Source organism: Lutjanus erythropterus, chromosome 6 (genome assembly GCF_056507025.1).
Source record: "Lutjanus erythropterus isolate fLutEry1 chromosome 6, fLutEry1.hap2, whole genome shotgun sequence".
In the NCBI taxonomy this organism is placed as follows: Eukaryota; Metazoa; Chordata; class Actinopteri; order Lutjaniformes; family Lutjanidae; genus Lutjanus; species Lutjanus erythropterus.
The window spans coordinates 32627328-32643885 of NC_139322.1; the positions used below are offsets into that span (position 1 = coordinate 32627328).

Genomic DNA, 16558 nt, shown 5'->3' on the forward strand with positions numbered 1-16558 from the left:
TTTGGAGCCATGACTTAAGATATCACCTCCTCTCTCACGTTGGTCATCTTTTGCCTTGGACAACCCAAAATCACACAGTGTGTACCTGGCCTAACCGATTGAGGCAGCAGTAAACCAGCAACTCCTGTGTTCTGCGGGGCAAAAATACTGTTTTTGTCACTGGTGGCTTTGAACAGCTGAAAACAGCCATTTCTTGTTGAAAAAAAGAATTTTAATATTTAACAAAAAGGTCTATGTGAGTAAGGATTCTTTTGATAACATGGTCAGACAGTTGAACAATCTGAGCCATCAGTGCCACAAACAACACTTTTAGTCATACTTCGAAAGGCGCATTTGTCACCAAGGATTATACTGCTGACTGTGGCGATCTACTGGACCAGTACCAAAACTTTTTGTTCCCATTAGTCATTTAAACCCAAAAAAACATAAATATAGGATCAGGTTTTAAAATACCATAATTACCCTTAAAAGCTGCAGATCTGGTTTTGGCTACCTTTCTCTTGTAGAGACTGTAGGACAGTAAAAATTAAAGTTGTGAGTAAACTGATGGACTCAAAATGCTCCTTCTTACTGAGTAATGTTTGACCATTCAAGCTGAAGAATTTAAGGTAATTATAGGCTTTTACTGGAAAATTAATATCTTCTCCATCTTGAGAGTGTGCTTGGGTTTGTGTGACTACACTCCAGACATGGTGAGAGCTGGAGAGAGCACTTATAAAATCTCTGGAGGTCATCGGAAGCTAAAGAGGGTGCAAGGAAGTGGAATAACATCCAGAGGGGCGCTCTCATGGCGGAACACAAGCACCGAGGATGGAGGAAACACTCACAGGTGAGAGTGAACAGGGCTCGGGTCCCGGCGGGAGAGAAAGTAGTCATGAATGTGATGCTGTAGCCCGTCATTCCTCATGTCTTGGCTCAAGGTGCCAGGCCTGGACGACTTCTTGTGACAACCTTAAAGGGCTGATGGAGCGTGGCCTGCTGCATCTCCCAGCCTCCGCCGCCAAGACCTTCACCTTCCCTCATTTAGGGGCATTGTCTCCCGATGAGTATCATTTGTCACCATTGACTCGCTCCATGCAGACACCCGAGCTGTTTTTCTGCGGCCCGTGCCCATTTCCACAGTTGGTAAACAGCTAAATCCCTCTCCCAATCAATGCAGCCTATTTAACTTGAGCTATTGACTCGCCTGCTCCTCAGCAGACTTGAGAGGCTGAAAAAATACAAACAAATTAGACGGGTGAAAAAGAACAACAGAAATGGTGGCGCAGACTATGAAAAGTCACATTTTCAATAATGAGCTTTTGGCGGCGGGAGGGAAGAAAGTGACAGAGTGGAGGTAAAGGAAGCGCGGGAGGAGGGAAAACAGAGGAGTAATCGATCGATATGAACAGATAATCACCAGGCCTCTGTCCCAGTGTGTAAGGAGTGTGACATTGCAGAGGTGGCACGGCAGGGAAGAGATCAATGGGCTGCTTTTTGTTGATCCGTAATCCTTAACTATCTATAAGTAATTAACCTTCAGAGGAGAATGCAGGGGAGAAATAAATGGAGAAATAAGACGGGGAATAGCAATGAGCACGAGTGAAACAGAAGCTACCTTGCATTGACCAGATAACAGGACAGGAAACCAAATTGATAGTTGTCTTCTGCCTCTGCAATTTGCTCCATCTGATTCGGTTTTATTTCTGTCAGGGAGCTGGAAATGACTGCGTCTCCCTGTGGACTCAAGATGAGGATAAATATAGAACAAGCTATTTTATATCATTCTGGGAGAAAAATGGTCAAAACCTACAGTATTTCTGGTTTTTGTTGTGTTTTTGGGGGGGAGAATCTCATCATCTCTGTCCTGATGAGTGCATCCTCTCCTAAAGTAGGTCCTGAGAAGATGGAGGAGAAGAGTCTTGTTAGGAGTCAGAGTGCCCTCTGTGGGCACTAGAAGAACAACAAGGGGAGAAGTGGGAGGAGGATCCTTGCTTTTTAAGAGAAAACCTGCTTGATGCCAAGATATTTCAATTCACATCTTCTGGAATTGACCCTCCGTGGCTACATTCTGGAAAAGGATGCAATGTCCTGAAGGCAGTTTTTAAGATGAAAATCTATTTTAAATGTAAAATCACGTATTTTGATGAGATAGAAGAGCTTAAATGTGCAAGGTGAGATAAATACTTGTTGAGGATGTTGTTAGTAGTAACATGCAAAAAGGCATCGAGTTGAAAACAAATGAAGAAAGACATACCAACCATAAATGAGTGAACCTACGTAGCACACAATACAATCACATTTAAAGGGACAGATCACCCTAAAATCAAAAATACGTATTTTTTCTTGGTTTGTAGTGCTATTTATCCAGCTAGATGAGAGCTGCAGAGTTTTGGACATATCAGCTGTAGAGATGTCCATTTCTCCAAAATAATCAGACCTAATGACACGCGGCGTGTGGTGCTCAAAGCACCAAAAAGTACAATTGAAAAAAAAACAAAACAAAAAAAAACAGCATCTCTTTCCAAAAATCATCACCTGGTTACTCAAGAAAATCCACAGACTTTGTTATTAGCAGTTTCATGTAGGAAGTAATTTCTTTCTGCAGTAGAATCTTCTGGAATTTCATACATGAAAATGTTCACAACAAGGTCTGTGGATTATCTCGAGTATCTGGGTCATGAATTTTGGAAAGAGACACTGGCACTGAAGTAACATTCAGTGCCTTTATATAAGAGGGAAGGAAGACATCTCCAAAACTCTACACTCACACTAACAAAAAATCTCAATGGCGAAAAAGCGCTACAGGCCAGGGGAAACTATGTATTTTTTATTTTGAGGTTAACTGTCCCATTAAAGGAGTAATGCTTGATATTTTTTATGCAACAAATAATATAATGACGATGATATGTCATCAGAGATTCAGGAAACATGCTAAGTTGAAGTACTGGTTTCTCCTGCTGGTTTCTCTGACGACAACGTGAGAGCCAGCATGTTCTTCTTTGAAATTTGTATTCCGATGCAGAATGTCTGTTTTTGTTTTGGCCATACTGCCTGTTTCTCGTTAATTCACTTCACATAGAGATAAAACTAAACAAAAACTATTGTATTTTTGAATTTGGGATGAACTGTACCTTTAATCTAAGAATCAATCAAAATGTGTCAACTATAAAGCCAGATTTGTATAACAGCAATCTACTTTAATTAAGGGCCTATCTTCCATTGTTTATATATATAATTATTTTGTATTTATTTGTGTTTGCATGTGTTGGCAGATATGTTTCACTTTGGTTATCCGTGTTCTTTAAAACAACACCTAATAAAAAGTTAAACAACAACAACAAAATCTTGTTTTACACCACACTGTTCAGCTTAGCCGCATGAACAACATGTACAGTGAAATGAACACAGCGCAGTCACAGTGGTATCTGTACAGGGTTTAATGGCACACAAATGCCCATACAGTACATTATGATCATCTGAAATCAAGTTTGACTTACATCTTATCATGAGTAAAGAATGTTTAAGTTAGTTAAAGGCAAACTGAGTTAATGAAAATTGTCACATTAATACACAATGATACAGCGGACTGGTGGGTTTCTAAGAAGCGTACAGTGTGTCAAGTAAGAAATGTCATAACTTATTACAATATGGCCACTGTAGAAAGCTTGTACAATGTAGCGTTTAGCATTTTGAGTTAAATTATGATCATCAGGTAAAAACGGCTCTTAAGATGCTCTCCTATAAACTTAAAACAAGCCACCGGAAAATCAGATCATTTTACAGCAACAAGAACAAAAAAAATCCTTCTCAAAGGCTCAGCACTGCTCCTTAAGTACGTTTTCAGTGGATACCTGTCTGAGTCAAGTGCTTCTTCTTGGTTTACCAGTGAGAGAAAATGTCAAGTGTAACCTTGGGCTGCCGAAGACGGTTGTTCACCAAAATGGGCACCTGAAGACACAAAAAGTAATGATACACTTAAGTCGAGCAAAGTCTTGTTCACTAAAAGCCTCACTAAAAGACTAAAAAACTACAGCCCAATCTGCTGATGAGCTTACTGTAACATTTATTGTCAAAAAACAATATTTGTTTTGTTTTTTTGTTCTTTTTTTGCCCTTCATAGCAGAAAATGTCAAATGCAAATGCTGATTGATCAGTTGTCAACTATTGAATTAATTAGCAACTATGTTGATAGTTTATTAATCTGTTTGAGTCAAAAAGTCAAATTCTCTGATATCAGCTTTATAAATGTACATATTTTGAGGTATTTTGTAATTTCTTTACTCCGCGTTGACAGAAGATCAAATATCTTTTGGTTGTGGACAAAAAAGACGTTTGAGCATGTCCTATTAGGCGTTAGGACACATTGATTCAAATTTTTCACCATTTTCTAGCATTTTACGAACCAAACAACAAATCAATTAACCAAAAAAAAAAATCAACAGATTAATCAACAATGAAAATAATGGTTAGGTGCAGCTTTAAATGCTACATAACAATAAAAGGAAAGTTTAAGTAGCACTACTGACCATCCAATGTAGCACTGGCACAGGTTCTCATGTGATGTGGCCTGCTTGATGAGGAGCTCCACTTGTGTTGGCACATCGAGCGTCTCGTCGTGTGAAAAGTCTCGACCTGCAGGGAACAACACTCACATCAAAACACCAAACCTGTACCAGAAAATTCAATCTGGTGATTTCAAAGACTAATCAGTGCACCAAGGTTTTTTTTTTTTTTTTAGGATTGTTTAAAATTTCTTCTACAGAAAAATGGGGCGAGTTAGCCTCCGGTATAAAATACTCTATGTATGAATTATACATTTGACCACTTGATACTTTTCTGTACAACATTTCTGCACTAAATCACTGAGCACGGTAGCAGGATAAAGAATTTCAGCTCTCTTTTCTAAGAGCGGGCAAAGTGATGTGTACAACAAGAACCTCTCATTTGACCTGAGGAGGTTTAAAATAAGATATCTGAATTTCTTGCAGAATCTTCTAAGGAAGAAATAAAATGGTAGAAAAGCTATTTCTCTAAAAGTTTGAGTAGGGCTGGACATTTAATCGAAATACGGTTTCTAAAAACAATTTAATATTAAATAGCCGTAAGTCTTGTCGTATGTTACTTGATTCTGGACATGATCTTAATCATTTATCTGCCGAGCTGGTTATTAAATTTTCTGAAGGGTCTCCACTTAATGAAGTTAGCCCACTTAAATATCTGGCGCTTTGGCTTGATTCTGTATTTTCTCTTAAGCATCATACTGATTATATTAGAAATAAAACGGATTCTAGTCTCAGAATACTGTATCAGTTAATTAATTACTTACCCACCAAGTGAGAAAATGACAGCTTTTATTTCACATTGATTAAACTGATATCATATAAATGTAGTTCATAGTAATATTTGTAAATTTGTCCTGAGATGTCGTCACCACACACATCATTGTTTGATATACTCAACTGGCTTCCTAATCACATTTTCATTGCTCTTTGTTTTCAAATGTGATAACTTAAATAATCCTCCATAGTTAAAGCAGCTCTTATTTCCTCTAAGATCATGTTATTTACTTAGACCTTAGACAAACTAAACAGCCTTTTTTATTGTGCCTAGAATATTTAAAGAAATTGGGAGATGTGCTGTTAAGTTTGAAGCACCATCAGACTGGAATAATTTGCCGTTTTCCCTCAGATCTGTTTCCTCCTTTCAAGCCTTAAAGACTTCTTTGCTTGTTTATGTTAAAGCCACCTGTTCTTGTTTTTAAATGTAAGCGTATCACCTTCATTTTTGCTTATTATTTATTTATTTATGTTATTTTTTTTCTTGTTCATTAGTTGTATAGATAACATTTGTATCAGATGTAGTAGGTGTGGTTTGGGATGGTGAAAGAGCCCTAATGTGTGTCTCTGTTGTTGTTGTTGGATTGTTTAACTTATTATTTACTTAAAGGTACTACAAGGAGTTTTTCACTGCTTATGAAACAGTCTCAAATTGTTACTGATGCCTCTATATGACCTTCATACGTTCACAAGCCCATCCATGATAGAATCGGCTATTTCTACATAGATGTTCTTTATGGCTGCCACCAGGTCGAATTGTCCTAGAAATCAGATGATGCTGTACGATATTGTGCTTAAATTTTCACAGACAAAGTGAAAGTCACTAGTACATTAGCCAGCTTAAGTTTCATGTTTTCATGTTTGTTCATTCTCATGTTTTGTGCCTTATTATATGCCAATATGGTGTATTTAAAGGGGTTTATCCTCTTACGCAATTTTGAAATGAATAAAATAAATACATTTTGGATGATTATCAAAATCACAATATGGCCAAGTGCAACATCCTAATTTCATGAAGGAAAAATGTTTTTTGTGACAAAAGAGCATTATAGTGAAGTACTGTAGAGCTGCAGAGATGCCTGGCCTACAAATCCCAACATATGTCACATCATTTAAATATATTATTTCAGAGAAAATGAAAATTGTGATGCAAAAATGATCATGCAGCCCTTTTTTGTGAATGTAGGTTAGTGGTGCTTGTTGATTACTACATAACTCACCTGTAAGTTTGTCTCTCACTCTGTTGATAATCTGAATGGCTTTCTTGTTGAGTGCCTCAGGCTGTACCAAACCGTCTCCGACTAAAAAGAAAACAAACAACAACAACAAGTCTGGCATCAACTACTAACAACTTAAGAAGTGCAGCAAATTCAAGTGCTCAGCCTCACTCTTTGAGGCTGAAGGAAATCAAAGTGGACTTAAGTGCTGCCTTGCAATCGCACAGCAGTTGCACCAATCATTTATGACAGCAAGAGAGCTCGGTATTGTTGTGGTAAAACGTGCAGAAAGAAAAACAAAAGGGCTCTACAACAACAAATAATCCTGGAGTGACACAATGAGCCGGTAACTCACTGAAGGAGTGGATGGATTCAGGCACTGTGGTCCCTGGCTTCTTGTGTGTGCTTTCTCCGAGGTCTATTCCCTCAAGGGCCTCTGCAGGGACACCGCACAGTCACAGGTTTGAGCATATTCTTACATTATTAGTGGGAAAACGGGAAGCAGTTATGGTCACAGTTTGTGCTGTAGACTCACCCACTGATTGTCCAGCAGTGTACGAGTCCGTCCTGGTGCGGGAACGCTTGTTGCCTTTGGTATTTGCTGTGAGGAAACAGGTAAGATGTGTGAGAATCTTTCCATAAAGTAACATTATGTAACTATTTTACCTCAAAATAACAGGAGGTTTTCAGGCCCAGGGAGGGGAGGAATGCTGTGTAGAAGGCTCAGAAGCCTTTACAGACATCACGGCAGAGACAAAGACACCAAAGAGGACACTGATGGAGGAAGCTAAGATGAGAAAAAGAGAGTGACCAAGCAAGACGTCACTGCACGTGTTCAGCCGTCCATATTTACGACAGCTCTGTTTAAGTGAATTGTGCTTTGAAACTGGGGACGCCAAATCGCAAAAATATCCCAAATCTTTGACAATGTGGCTTTACAAACAGGTCCATTACTTTTTGTTTCCTTTTTTTTATATTATTGTATAACTTTCTTATATAGTGTTGCTTGTGTATTCAAATCTGAACAATTAAATTTTGGTCAAAGTATGCAGTAGTATACAAGTATTTTAATGTCAAAATGCAATTTTCCTGAGCCCTTCTAAACACATTTTACCATGTGACCTGGTGCAGGTTTCTGCATGTAGACATTGCTACATATAATATAATAATAATATAACATATAAACCCACTAAGCTGAGCACTGATGCCCTCCAGTGCTGCAACCTACATCAAACCTTTTGGTTAACAGCTGAGTGCAAGTTAACATTTGAAAAACTGGTGCAGATGGTGTCTCTCTTCAACAACACAATCACTTTTTTTTTCTTTCTAATTTTCATTCTTCAAAGCATTGCAGCAGCAGCAGCAGCACTGTTCTGACCTGCAGGAAACTGAATCTCTGTTTTTAACATTTACAAGAAGTTAAGGCTTGATATTCACTGAAAAGTAGTGATTTTAAAATAAAAGGGGAGATCTGTTGAAGTGTGTGAATTGTCTTCCAGATTTTGTACACGCTATCTATGCTCCCTAAAGCAATGTTTCCTGCTGCAAGAAGAAAATGTTCACCACGCTTTACATTAAATAAGGTCCTCCTGTGAGGGTGACAATTAAGAAAATAGTTACAGTAAAGCAGAGTGGAGAAATAAATGGAGAGAAAACACTAATGAGCTTCTAACTAATGTGCCCTGCAGTTTCTTTCAGGTTAAAAAAAAATTGAGCTTTTGTGCTATAAATGGTGTTTTTAGAATCCAATTTTCACTCAATTTTTCAGACCAATTTTGTAATGTTTTTTTTTTTAAATCACCAAAATACACACCTACAAATCCTGCATTATTATTTCTTCAAATAAAAACTGAAAATAATGACCCTGATGTGTTCTACTGTCTTGCTTAAGACAACGCTGACAGTAGTAGTTGGGAGTCTGCCAGAAATATTCATTTACTTTGTTTACTTCAGTTTATTCAAAGACCTTTAGAAGTCTACACCACATCTCTAAGCCTTTGGTCAACTTCTCTCCCAAATATGTGCCAAATCAATTTCCACTTTACTACTGGGATAACACTGTAGTTTTTATTAAGGTTATATTAAATTCAATGTGCCACTCTCTCAAGTTTGTACTGGAATAATTGGAGTATTTTGCACTGACCTTCACAAAGGTTATTTCAGTTCACAATATGTCTTTGCTTCTTCACTTAAACTGTGTGAGAGGCCACGGTGAATGTGCTGAATTTGAACAGCTGATGATCTCTTACTGTCCATGAGCCTCCAGTTGAGCAGCGGGTCGTAGACGAAGGCCTCCAGCACGGCCATGACGCTGTCCCGGTGTTCCCTCAGCACCTCCATCACTGTGTGGCAGGTGATGCGGTAGTTACCATCCAAGCCCGTCACCTGGCACACAATCAGACACAAACTTCACTGACGGAGACAAACCTTCCACAACATCAGAGGATTCAGTTTCTGCCTTGTGTTTGCATTTTATAGAGAGGTCAGTGTATTTGGTAGCATCAAAAATGGTGTTTTTACACATACATATATAATTGAATTGTGCTTTAAAAGGAGCTTTAAATTATTTCTAATTTTGAAAACTTTTCCAGTTACTTAAGAGATGACAACTTATAATACAGAATTTTATGTCTTAATTCTTTCATTTGTAATTCCTTTTCTTCTTTGCTCCTCAAATAGAAGGCACAGTGAGTCATAACTTCTGATAAAACACTGCATACTTGGAAAAGTTTAATTATTATTTTGACTAAAATACAGAAGACACAGGCAGAAGAAGCAGCTCAGACAGGATTCAGTTTAAGTCCAGTAGAGGAGTTTGTGAAGCTTTTATGTGGGGGACTTTAACACTTAGATAACTTTGGAAAAATAGGAACTTGTTCAAAGATTTTTCTGCTTTGACTTTTGAAAGTGAAGCGAACACCTTTTTCAGCTCTTTTAAGCTGGCCCACACACACTTTTCAAGAGTTTAACACAGCATAAGACACAGCAGAGCTGCATACCTCCATGGCGTTGGTCAGCATCCTCGTCAGTCTGAATGGGATCTTTTCGGGGAACTTTTCTCTGGTCATGGCGACCTGTTGAAGGTTAAAACGATCAGTCTCCAATAAATAGAAAAACTATTTATAGATAATGCATTGAAAGAAAATCTCTCACCTCAAAACAGTCTCCAAAGTCAATATGGAGGATCTTGCCACTTAACCGGTCTAACATCAGGTTGGATGGATGCCTGGAGAATAGAAACATCATCCTTTTATTGATGTCTTATGAGAAATCATTATCTGAATGCTAATTTTGTAAACTTTTTTTTTTTTTATTTAGCCCTAATCCACTGTCAAATGTCAAAAAATTGTTTTTTTTTTTCATATTTAGTCACGTCCATCCTGTTTTTAGTCAATTTTAGTTCACTAAAAGGGAATTTTAGTCTTAAATTTGCCAAAGAAAAAGAAAGAAAACTGTAATTTTAGTCTATAAAAACTGTTGACATTTTAGGATTTTTAATGTCAAGAGATTATATTGAACATTTCTGTCAGTCTAGCCAAGCCAATCTGGTTTGTTTTGGCTATTAAACACAGTCTACATAAAGTAACACCACCACCTTATACTAGTTGCTTGATATAGCTCAAAAGAATAAGCTGAACCTGAATGTCTTTTTAGTGATGAGTTAAATTGTTCTCGTCTGATGTCTGGTATTTTTACCTGCTATTTTATGGCCACATTGTATTGGATTTGTTTTTTCTCAGCTTCCTTGTAACAAAAATGGGCCCAATGAATTGGCATTGAATAAAAAAAGTTCTGATATTTTGTCTGTTCTTTTTGTCAATTAAAATAAAGACAGACTTTGGTCAAATTTTCTTTTTTTTTTTTAACTACAATTACGTCTTGTCTTTTTATAAATTAATATTACATGTTGACATCATCACAGTTAGTGTTTAATGATTTTTTTTCCGTCTTGTCTGAGTCATAAACAAAAGGTCACTGACTAACATATTTAGTCTTAATTTTTGTTAACAAATTAACAGTAATAAACAATCTGCTCAAAATAATGCACAGCTTTTGGCTGAGAAATGCACCTGTCTCCCAGTCCCAGGATGTAGCCCACCATGGACATCACTGCCAGGGAGCGGGTGTAATTGGTCCTCCTGTCAAACCACACCTGGAGGAGAAATAACAGCTGCATTATGAGAGCAGAGCAGTGTGGAAAATGGCACAGAGATCTCTGGCAGGCTGCTTGATACATCTTTCCAGACACTTGAACATGCAGAACATCAGGCACACGAGGTGCTAATGTTCCTAAAAATGGATTCAATTTGAAGGTCTGTTTGTTAAGTCCTGCTAAGTCAGTGGTTTGAAAGTAGGACACACAACCCAGAAAACTGATTCTTCAGGGAACACAACAGTTTTATTTCACTATTGTACATACCTAAATAATTAGAAAAGTGAGACACACTTAAAAAAGTCTCCCACTCCTCACTGTATGCTCTGCATTAAATGAAAACCTTTCTATACTGACTGCCAATTCAGCCACTTCAGAAAATATTAATTTATAGATGTGTGTGTCATCTTTTCTATAGCTGACCCCAGAACCACTGAAATAGGAGGATGGATGAAAAGATCAAGTACACTCAGTCATCCTCCGCTATGCTGACAGAGTAAAAAAATAAAGAGTATCTTACCTCAGAGCTGGGGCTCTTGAGCCACAAGAGCTTGGCCAGGTCGTCTCCGGCTGTGTTGTTGACGGCATGCTCAAACACCTCCACCTTCTCCATCAGCGTCAGGTGGTCGTAGTCTGGGGCCATCTGAAACACACAAAGCCCTCATGAAAGCACACTTTAAATGTGAACAAGAACGCTATGCTGCAAGTTTATGCAAGTTAAATTCATTTTCAATTCCGGGTGCAAGTGAATGAGATGGAGTTTCAAATAAATATGGCAACTCAAACTGCTACTTTACTTTACTTTACTTTGCTTAAATATGTTTCTGTAAAATAGCTTAAAATTTTGGAAAGCTACCAGAGAGTACTGGAAAACACCAACACTTAACCTAAACTAAAGTGAATGGAATGGAATGGGCCTCCTCCACCATGACGACTGATTGTGTTCGAGATGTCATCACTTACTTCACAGCAGAGCCTGATGTCATTCAGTTACCTGAAGCACCGTTATGCAATACACAACCACAGGGAACAAACGCAAGTTCTAAAAGCTGATCAAAATATTTTATATTGTCCAAACCCATCTGCTTCCTGCCTAATTTTGACATTAATTACCTTACTATCATATTTACAGTATGATTTTTATTATTTTTTTTATATTATTTTCGCAATCATAATGCACTTACACGCTCAATTCCTACAGATTTATGGCTAGAAACAGCTTTCAGATGATGCACACAACTTTAATGTGGCATATACTCTTGACCTGCTATCTCCCCGAAAGATCCCATCAGCCCCTAAAAAGACAAAAATGGGTCTGGTAGGGAGTGGAAATGAGTGGACAAGGTTTAAGTGTAATTTATCATGTAATGAAATTAGACTGATTATGTTGTTGGACTATATACTGAATGTTGTTATCTATGACAGTGAAAAAGTGAATTCAAGTGGTAGATATATTTGGGCAAAATATTTGGACGGATACTGTAATTACATCTAGAAAATTGTGTTAATATTAAAATAGAGGCTTGTTTCAGGTCATGGAAAATTACAAACTGGGTGTAAGCAGGTCCCATTAGAGTAAAAGTGTTAACTGTTTTGAAATAAATTGCTTTAATAATTGTGTGGGTTCAGATGTAGGAACCTGTGTTTGCCCTGAAGGTGAGTATCAACAGCAGAGTTCCCTGCAAACTTGAGGTAGAGCTGAAAATAACCAGAATAATGCTTTACCTATAATGAACTGTACGACTATAATGACACTCACTCCAAAAAAATACAATCTGTCACTGTCTCACTTTCCCATCTTCCTCATCTTTTATCTGAAACTGATTAATGGCCTGACTGATTGACTGGGCAACTTAATATCTTGCCATTTAGAAAGCTTAAACTGAATGTAGCACATCATTAATAACTCAAACACTCTTAGTAAATTGAAAATATTGTCAGAATCTTAATTAAAACATGCCAGCAGTAGACAATGTGTGGTTGGTTTAGTTTAACTGCCTCAATTTGTTCTCTCATCTGGGTGAAATCAGACTGCAAACTGCACAGGTCATGTTTTGGTTCAGTTTTCACTATTACTGATGAAACCAGCTTTTCATCAGGTTTTTTTTTTTTTTGAAAATATGCCCAGTTTTTATGAAGCAAAAGGCCTGTTTGACAATGATCCCTGCTACTACATTCTGTGATTAAAGGACAACTGGCAGACGGGTTGGAGGTGACAGTCTGACAAGGTCTGTTGTTTTTTATCCTGTTGACCAGTGAATCATGGTTGGATATGATGTCATCATCCCCTTGTGGGCCAATGAGACTTGAACCTCAGCCGTGCCCTGCTCCTGTAGCCTTGATGTTATTTTTGGTTGGCTGCGACGCCTGTGTCAGTGTACCATTTTCAATCAAACCACTGTCAGGGTCTTACCCTGCTCTGTCTCTGCTCCCATCTGACATCTGAGGCACTTTCACTTTCATTTTAGTGAGGAGGATTATGTATGTGTGTGTTCTCCTCTGACTAATTGGGCTTTCTGAGGCAGAGATATGTGGTTAATTTGTGACAATTAGGGACTTGTGAATGTGTTTTCATTAAGGGGTGATTGGTATTCATCAGTATAATCACTGAAAAAAGATGCTTCCTCAGCTATGATTAATCTATTTTGTACTTAGTATGGGTGTTTTATATAAGAAAGGAAAAATTTGCAACTGTTGACATTAAACAGTGAGTTAACATGCAAACACGTAAGTCCATTTACAGATAAATATACTTATTTGAGAACAGCATAATTAAAATCCACCCTGGGAATGTACTTTAATTATTTCTAACATCTTAATGTTGCTGGGTGAGAAAACTCTCACACATGTAGTCAGGAGATGAAATATTCAGTCTGTTTTCAGTCATTAAAATGCAGGAAGTAGAAACCTAATGGATGTTAGTGGCTCCTCACCCTGAGCATGATGCGATGTTCAATGTTGAGCAGAATCTTTTTCTTCTCTCTGTAGTCTCTGATGAGGGCATGCAGGGTGTCACAGTGGGGCACCCAGCCAATCAGGCCCGAGTTGGTGGACAGGGGGATCACTGCGTAGCGCTGAATGCTGATGCAACACAAACAAACATACAGTTCATTGGCATGGTTTCAATCATTTTGTTTCTCAATTTCATGTCCTCAACTGCGAGAGCATGCAGGTGTGTGTGCTTGAGACATGCATGAAATGTGCTGTATCATGCACAAGGGGTGGAAGGTACAAAAATGAACTGATAGAAATGGAGGTGATGAAAATGTATGTGAATTGAAAAACAGAGGGGTAAAAACGGATAGAGCCATAAATTATCAGAATATTTGATTAAAACAGTCTTGATATGATAAAAACAGAGTCATGTTTCATCATTTACTCCACCACAAAATTACCATTTATCATTTAATTTTTGTCACTTCTGCTCAAAATGTCAACCAAAAACCATGCCCACCGACTAACAGATTGGGTTTTTGGCTCTCAACTTTTAGGCCTGCCCTGCGCATGAGCTTTTATTAAGATGTGGTGGCGTTAAATCGAGTTAGTCAGTGGGCATTTGTTTTGACTGACATTTTGGGGGAAGTAATGAAGACTGTTTGCTGTAGAGGATAAATGTCAGTTGGGTACTGTGAATAATGAAAGTTCGGCTCAGTTGATTATCACTGTTTCAAATAAAATGTCAATCAAGTGTATAAATTGACAATTTATCACTTGATTTTTCAATTCACACACATTCCCCATTATTAATTCATAAATATTTTCATCACTTCAGTTTTTTCAACTTTTTTTGTTACTTCCACCCTTGAGGCTGCTTTCTTTAAATTATTAATGGTAATTTTGTGTTGTGAATGATGAATGTAAGAGGGAAAATGATGAAACATGACTCTGTTTTCATCATATCACAACTGTTTTCATCAAATCATTTGATGATTTATTGCTCCATTTTTCATTTCACATCCATTTTTACACCTCTATTTTACAATTCACATGCATTTCTATCACCAACATTATTATCAGTTAATTTTGTTACTTCCACTTCTCATAACCTAAAAGCCTGGGTGTGTGAAGCTCTTGTGTGTGTCTATGTATGAACACGACTGTGTGTCTACCTAAGGTTCTTGCGCAAGGACGCAGGGTCGTTGGCCAGCAGTGTGTTGACCAGACCAAACAGCTGCATGACTCTCTCATCTTGCCTCAGGTCCTCGTGGCCCTTCAACAGGAACATGAACTCGTGGCCGTTGCTGCCTGCAGAGGGCGCCACAAAACACAACATTGATGCACTGCTGGAAAGGGGTTAAGGCATTATGTAAGGGTCATTATATGGTTGGATTTGGTAGCAGTGGCTGTTTTCTCCTGGATTCTACCTCCTGCTGCTCTGCAGCTGCATCTCCATTACCTTTGCCTGAGGCTGTGTCTAGAGAGTTTGAGCAGGCAATGAGTGATTTTGTAAGAACCACATCACACTTATAGTAAACTTTGTCCCAATAATCTCTAACGTTGCAGCCACCCTTGGTTTGGAGTGGCACTCCAAGACAACAGATATGAAGGGCTGTGGATAACTCAGTACAATGAGATATATATAAATTGTTTATAAACAGGTTATTAATTAGGTTGTAAATATTTATACATCATTAATAAGTTGTTACAACACATTAGATGAAAAGGGAAACAGTGACCTGTTTAGCAAATAGTGAGTCTGCATTTATCTACGTTGTTAAACCTCAGATTTCATTGCTTATTCAGCTTACTTTGTCTTCTCCATCAGTAGCATTTATACCTGTCTGCTTCATCACATATTGGTTATTAAGTTATGAACAAAAAGTCTCATTTGGCATATAAAATGAACATATCTGATTAACATACAATAAGGCTCCCTTTGCCAGTTACAAATGTTGGTAACTGATTTGTAAAATTAATTACTTGCAAGCTGTAACTGGATCATGCCAAATAGTGAGGCCACATCAATGTATGAAACTGGTGTTATACCTTGTTTCTAATGATGATTTATAATTTTTTTAAGGGCTTACAACCTCATTATTAATCTAATTATAAATAATTTATAAGGGTAGTGTAGAGGAAAAAGATTCTCTCAGGTCAAAAATCTATGGCTGGTTCAAGATGAGTTTTATTCACTGCATTGTGGAGACAGCCTCACAACATGGTGACATTATTCTGTCAGACAACAGAGTTTCTACCAGGTCTATGTACAGATTTACAGGAACACAAAGATGTGTACTGGGGGAGTCAACCAGAGAGAGGGTGTCTGGGGAAACACAATTTATAAGTCTCTCTCAGTGAGAAGTATGTTAATTCATGTAAAATGGTTGGTCTAAGCAGAGAGGCAGAAACTTAAATAAGAATATGTAGAAACCAAAACCAAGAAAAGAATCAAACTAGAAAGAAATAAAATATTTTCTTCTACAATAGTCTTATTGTAAAGTGGTAATAATCACAGAGCCATAGAAAAGAACCCCACTTATGCTTTGTACAGCAGAACAAACTCAAGGCTTTTCACACTGAAAGTACCTTCTAAAGTTGAGATGAAGTTCTGTCTGCTGATTGTGGTCCAAGGCATTGTCTTGATCATCTCACATGGAGTGGAAAATATGTATCTATGCACTGATGAACTATGACATCAACTCAGTCCTCTGAAGCAGAATCAAGTTTTCAGCATGACAGAGAGGAAAATGTATCTCATTGTTCCACTATCTTATTCTGTCCTCAGTTGTTCTCAACAGACTACATTACAATGATGTCACTAACACTGTAACTGCCATACTACCTCTAATGGAGCGACATAATACTTCTAGTGGAACGAGTTAGACCCTGTTCTATCCCCCAGTCTACTGCTAATGACAATCCCAGTAAGC

General features: G+C 37.8%; 1 protein-coding gene across 1 annotated transcript in view; it reads right to left on the minus strand.

The window, feature by feature from the left end:
• Positions 1 to 3401: 3401 nt before the first annotated feature.
• Positions 3402 to 16558, minus strand: part of mtor (mechanistic target of rapamycin kinase) — a 107218-nt gene continuing 94061 nt past the window's right edge. The window contains exons 47-58 of the mRNA XM_084721693.1: positions 14798 to 14933; positions 13622 to 13769; positions 11209 to 11331; positions 10606 to 10688; positions 9689 to 9761; positions 9535 to 9609; positions 8785 to 8920; positions 7071 to 7136; positions 6891 to 6971; positions 6539 to 6619; positions 4509 to 4614; positions 3402 to 3930 (exon numbers count right to left, since the gene is read on the minus strand). Coding sequence (XP_084577819.1) covers positions 3915 to 3930; positions 4509 to 4614; positions 6539 to 6619; positions 6891 to 6971; positions 7071 to 7136; positions 8785 to 8920; positions 9535 to 9609; positions 9689 to 9761; positions 10606 to 10688; positions 11209 to 11331; positions 13622 to 13769; positions 14798 to 14933 — 1124 coding nt within the window. The 3' untranslated portion in view covers positions 3402 to 3914. The remainder of the gene's footprint in view (positions 3931 to 4508; positions 4615 to 6538; positions 6620 to 6890; positions 6972 to 7070; positions 7137 to 8784; positions 8921 to 9534; positions 9610 to 9688; positions 9762 to 10605; positions 10689 to 11208; positions 11332 to 13621; positions 13770 to 14797; positions 14934 to 16558) is intronic.